General features: G+C 40.8%; 1 protein-coding gene across 1 annotated transcript in view; it reads right to left on the bottom strand.

The window, feature by feature from the left end:
* LOC109379198 (aldehyde oxidase 2-like) overlaps nt 1-6,210 on the bottom strand; it is a 110,991-nt gene that overhangs the window by 54,599 nt on the left and 50,182 nt on the right. The window contains exons 13-18 of the mRNA XM_019635608.1: nt 5,842-5,874; nt 4,993-5,124; nt 4,396-4,520; nt 3,514-3,647; nt 2,579-2,639; nt 1,622-1,744 (exon numbers count right to left, since the gene is read on the bottom strand). Of these exons, the coding sequence (XP_019491153.1) occupies nt 1,622-1,744; nt 2,579-2,639; nt 3,514-3,647; nt 4,396-4,520; nt 4,993-5,124; nt 5,842-5,874 (608 nt within the window). The remainder of the gene's footprint in view (nt 1-1,621; nt 1,745-2,578; nt 2,640-3,513; nt 3,648-4,395; nt 4,521-4,992; nt 5,125-5,841; nt 5,875-6,210) is intronic.

The raw sequence follows: 6,210 nt of genomic DNA, 5'->3' as shown, positions 1-6,210 counted from the left end.
CATACTGTAATGTGTCATAAAATAATATAATCTTATTATAATATATGCTATATTTACTGAGCACTAAATATGTGCCATGCACTATTCTAAGTGCTTTACATATATTAACTCATTTAGTCTTAGGATAACCTGATTAGGTAGGTATTATTATCATTACCCCTATTTTACAGATGAGGAAACAGTGGCACAGAGAAGTCAAGTAACTTGTCTAAGGTCACACAGTTAGTAATTGGTGTGACCAGGATTCAAACCTGGCAGCTTGGTTCTAGAGCCTGTACTTTTAATCTCTACCCTACACTGCCTCTCATATATGTATAGTCACATAAATGAATAAATGAATGGATGAATAAGTATTGCTATATATGACTTTTTTTCCCTGACTTGTTCACAAAAGAATCTTTTTGCTGACTCTGGACAGTCCAATTCTGTGGGAATTCTAGATCTCTAACCATTCTGAGTCCCAGGATATTTCACGGGGTGTGTCTTCTGGGTGTGCCATTTCCCGCTTGAGGAAATGGGGTTAGAATTGAAAATTTCAAAACCCATATTAGGATTCTAGTACAACTCTAGGAAGGCGAGTGAGCCAAGAAAAATGGCTTGGACTACTTGCAAACTCGGCAAAATGGGAATTAGAATCAGAGTTGATTTGGTTTAGAAAGATCAAGAAACATGGCCTTTTAAACACTTTGAATATTGAGCAAGTTTTACCTTTTAGACACATTTAAAAAATGTTCAAATGGTTCACTAAGGCCTTTGAAAAATTTTATTTTCTGTCACAAGTACACAAGTAAGTAAGCCTTTCCAAACTCCATTACTCTGAACTTGTCCTCCATTGAGTTAGAACCTGCAAACCCCAGTCCACATTGGACTTTTCTATTCTAACTTCATTATTTTTTCTGAAAATAGTTTTTGCATTCCGTTATCTGGATCCAGAAATGAGTGAAATTTGTGTGAATTGCATCATGACAGTCCCACTGCTTTTGAGCTCCACCTTGAAAACATGATTGTTCCCAATATTCAGTCTTATCATCTTCCTTAAGTAATAGAGTCCCTGATTTTTAGTGGATACCTGGCCCCCTGGAATAAAATCTATGTTTCCCAGCTCCTCTGTAGGTATGGCATGTGACTAGGTTCTAACCAATGAGCTGTAAAAAGGTATGTGCAACTTCTGGGAGTGCCCTTAACAGGAAGGATATGCCCTTCTTCATCACCTCATTGTCTCCACTGTCTGGAATGCGGACTTAATGGCCAGAGCTTTAGTAGCTATTGTGGGCCAAAGCATGAGCTGGAGAATGGGAACCATACATGATGAGAAACTAGATATAAGTAATCCAGACCCCTGACACATAGAACCCCACATAAGCTCTGTAGTGACCATGTCTAAAACTTTTGAATGTAAGAGAGAAAGAAATTTATATCATTTTTTTTCCTGTTTCTTGCAGCCAAAGCTAATTTTAGTTCATAAAAGCAATATCTCCCAGAGAAAGTGGCTTTTTTTCAGAGCAAGCCAGTGACAAGAAATAAATTAGAGCCCTGAATTAGTCTTGCATTAAGATATTTACATTACAAAAGTACTTTTAGTTCTACAAACTTAAAGGACAGACTGGGTAGCTCTGCTTACCTCCACGGTGAAGATTACGGGCTCCAGATCTTCATAGTTGACTTTTACCTTTTCAATCGCTCGCTTCGCCTGTACATCTGTCTCTGCAACCACAGCACAGATGATCTGGCCCACGCAGAGTACCTGCGGAGAGTACATGCATGAAGCAGGTGGAAAATTCTGGATAGGAGTAGGCTTAGCTCAGCCTTCCCAGGGGCTGGTGTCTTACCAGTGGCATTTATCATTGTTGAGCACTGATAACCACACTGGAGTCACATTCAACTGCATGTGCTCGGCTAAAATAGTTTTTCTAAATTTTAATTTAATAATTTAAACAACACGGAAAGTTTAATTGACCATTTTATTCCATGAAAGTGGATATGAGACTGGCTGTGACCTGAAACTGCTATGTTCTATGTCAAGCTTGTTTTCCATATGTCACCTTCATGGTGTCATTTTATTTTTATTTATTTATTTTTAAAATATTTTTTGTTGGGGCATTAGGGGAGGAGAAGTGTTGGGGANAGATGTTCCCAGACTTTGGATTGCAGAAGAATCATCTGGAATGCTGGTGAAAAATGCAGATTCCTGAGCCTTAGCACTAGGACTCTTAATTCAATAGGTTGAGGATGGGCCATAGAATTTACATTTTTTTCTCAGCAATTCTGATGCAGGTGTCTTCAGATATACATTGAAAACCACAATTCTAGCACTGGGTTTCCTGGTCTTCTTTAATGGTGGGGACCACTGGGAGCATCAGTTAAATGTACAGTTTCTGGGCTTATCCCCCGGTGACTTTCATTCAGTGAAGGTAGGAATGTCTATGTGCCCAGAAGACTTATTATCAGCAGTTTGGGAACACTGCTCTGGGGACCACTTAATGCATGGCAGGTGTGTGATATGGCGGGTTGTAGTTTAAGACACAGATTCCCACACTTGGCTGTACAGTAGAACCACTGGGGAAGTTTGAAAGTATACCAATGACTGGGTCACTATGAGGCCATCTAGGTACTTGGATGTAAATGCTCCCCAGGTGATTCTAATGTGCAGTCATGTTTGAGAAGTCTTAAAGCCACAGTGCCTGGTGGAAATATAAACTATCTCTTGCTGGGTGTCTGGGGGTGTGTGATTAAAGAAAGGTTCATTATGGAAAGAACTGGAGATAGGCTTCAGATCCTGTCTTTTCCTACCTCTCACTGGAGACACATATCTAAGTGCCTTGGGACCTAGCTCTGAACTACACAGAAATTGTCAAAGGAAGCAAGACCTTAGAACTTTGCAGGCTGATTGGGGTTCTGACAAAGTACCAAAGAAACAGCCACAGAAAATGAACAAGGAACAGAAAAGCCAGGACCATGCCCAGCATGAACAACGAAGGAGCGAGCCTTTGGGTTGAGGTTAGCCGGAAAGCTCTCTTTGAGGGTGTCATCCATCCATTGAGCACACATTGAAGAGCCAGCCCTTCCCAGGGGCAGAGAGGCAGAGGGAGGAGCCTTTCTCTCCTCACCCCATCCTGTCTGCGGCTGAGAGTAGGAAGGAAAAGTGGAGGAGTAGCCTCCTCCTTGGCACTCCATTGGGCAAGTGACTTGCCCCAACCCTAAATGGGTCACCTTTCCTGTAGCTCAGGGACAGAGCAGTCTCAGCTCTGGAGGCATTCAACAGATAATACCACTTTTCCTTTTTATAGCAAATAAGCCTAGTCAAAGTACTATCTCTATATGACTTTTCTAATAACTCTAGGAGTGTGGGTATTTTATAGTTACAATTATAAAGAAAAAGAGACAGGACGCTGAGTTGCCCAAGGACACACAGGTGGTTATGACAGCAGCCCAAGTGACTCTGAGACTGTGTGTGACTGATTTGCCATCAGCTCTGTACATTTCACATCCTCCTGTATAAGTAAGTACACTTACTTGATAGCGCCTACGGCTGCAATTGCCCCGAGTATAGCTGGTCTTCCTACCTTCCCGCCAAAACCTCCACCCACTCGTTTTACATGACAGGTGATCCTGTTGATGGGGATGTTTAAAGTAGAGGACACTGTTTTCTGTAAAAGTTAGATATTGGGAAAGTTTTACAAGAGTGAAATGGCAAAGAAGGCTTTTGTTTCCTGAAACACAACATCACAGCAAAATTCATCCACATCTACTGTCAGTAAAAAAAACAACAAAAAAAACCAAGATAGTCTGAACGTGTCTTGTGGAGCCCTATTGAGTTCATAAATATGGGTCATTGTCACAGGACAGCCTTTCCAGCAGAAAAATGGTATTTTTCCAGAAGGGAAACTGTCAGCATCCTGGAGTCCTGTCAGAAACTGGAATCCTAGCCAAATGCCTAGACCTAATGTCCCAACAAGGTGAAAACCAGCAAGCTCCTGACAACCTACTAAAAAAGAAGATTTATTTGCAGCTTTTAAAACCTGGAATACTTCATGACTAGGGAAATGAAAATGTGCTCTAAAGTGACATGTTTACTCCAAAGGTGACCTGTAATGATGATTTCAGAGAAAAATCAAGTACAGACATAACTTAGGGTTGTCATCCAATCACAGAGATCATTTAAGCATGATGCCAATGAATGCAGTCTCTCAATCTAAAGTGGCTGTGGCTGACCTTTTATTTACTTGACAAGACCGGAAAAAATAAATGGGTTCTGGGGTTTTAGCTCTTTATTGATGTCCAGTACTTGAATTCTAAGTTTCTGCAGGTAAAATGACTGCCGACTGTGAGGCTGTGGGGATTGAAGGCCATGATGGAAATAGGAAGTTGCAGAGGTGGGGCAATTCTGGACCTCACCTGCACGTGGGCTGGATCCTGTGTTGACACATAAATGTCCAGTTCTTTGTCCTCTGTCTTTGGAATAACAAGCACTCTTTGTGTTTCCATGTAAAAATGTTCCTGTCCTCCAACATGGACCTCTCCTGTTAAGGACAAGCACAGGGAAAGTCCTGAAGGTGTGTGCTGGTTGGAAACTGCCATTTGGGGGAATTCAAAAGCAAGTAAGATGTGGATGGCCAGTCTGGATTTGTTCTGACCAAGGAACTGATGGATGTGGCATTTGTCTTGTAGCGACTGAGGGCAATCTGTTTTGAGACTACAGTTTTGGATAACAAGTTGAAAGTGTCTGGTTCTGTTCCTCACTCTGCCCTTGACTAATCAAAATCTTAGGAGTTTTTCTTCTATTTATTCTGTTGCGCCCTACCTCCAACCCCCAAATACTTTCTCTCTCCCTCTCCCACACACACACTTTTAGAAAAAAAGAACTAAAAGAGAAATTTGGCAAAATACCAAGACTTTAGAGGATGGACTTTCTGAGAGGAAATCTTATGCTCGTAATATCTGTTTCAGAATAGAATCCTGCAAAGATTCTATCAAATATCCTGAGTCTCTTACCTTCCACAACTTGATCGACTTTTTCAAATGCTTCCTCAATGTTTCCTTGTTCAAGTTTTTTTTCAGGGCATAGGAATGAGTTGTGTTTTATGGCATCCTGAGTGACAGCAAAAACCCCCACAAAGGTCAATTCTTTTTATGTTTTTCTTCCACCAACAGTTTTTTCTTAATCAAAAGCCAACAAACTCCTGAAAATTGCCATCTACTAGGACACATGAAAGGCATCATGCAAGCAAGGGAGTACTAGAGTAGTGGGCTCGCCACAGAGATGGGATGTCGGAGAGAATTTCTTCTGGATTTCAGAGGAAACCAACAAGGATTAGAGAAATGTTAAGAATTGGGATCTGGAGACACTAGGATGGTCCAGGATGATAACTACTCATTTCTCATTTTCAATGTGGCTCTCCAGGGAATAGGTGATAGGTCCAAATGCAGTATGGGTGAGGTTCTGGTCCCTCCATTTATACCCTCTCTTTGAAGAAAAATACTTGTGTCAGACATAGGTAGTTCTCATACAAGAACCTCTAACTTGGGGATCTGAAAGAACTGAGGCTGTGTGGAGGGAGAAGACTGAAGTCCTAATATATCTCTGGGCAAGAAAGCACAGTAGAAACTGTAGAAAGTTTATTCATTTCTTTGAGTATTTTGCATATCTCACAAGGCCTTTCTAGCCCTTTGGTCTGTGTTTTCTTCCTGATACTAACATGAACTGACTCACACATGAAGACTGGGAGCCACCTCATTCTTAGGTTTGATAGATTGACCTACTGACAACTTATCCTTGCTTTATCTTCAGACCCAAGGTGGTTTTCCATACTTCAGAAGGTTACCTGTCTTCTGCCTGCTTACTTTCCAATAGCTTTAAAGCCATCACCTTTCTTGCTAATGATGATATTGAGAATAGCTAATATTTGAGTGATTGCTTTGTGTCAAGCACTGTACAACATACAGTGCATTTACATGCATTCTCACATAAATTCTATTATGATCTCCATTTTCCAGATGAGGAAACTGGGCTTAGAGAAGTTATAACTTTCTCAAAGTCATGCTGTAAGTGAGTTATGAAGGCAGCTTTCAAATTCAGGCTTACTTTCCAGAAATATTTTGCCTAACAATGAATACTTGATTTCTCAAAGCAGCAGAAAATGAAGAATATAGTAAATTTTTTCATTTTCTGCTGTACCAAGATCTCAGTAAGTAACCCTAGTACATGTAGAT

Source organism: Hipposideros armiger, unplaced genomic scaffold, assembly GCF_001890085.2.
Source record: "Hipposideros armiger isolate ML-2016 unplaced genomic scaffold, ASM189008v1 scaffold_23, whole genome shotgun sequence".
NCBI lineage: Eukaryota > Metazoa > Chordata > Mammalia > Chiroptera > Hipposideridae > Hipposideros > Hipposideros armiger.
Note: the sequence above shows the minus strand (reverse complement) of the source record. Positions and strands in the feature narration are given on the sequence as shown.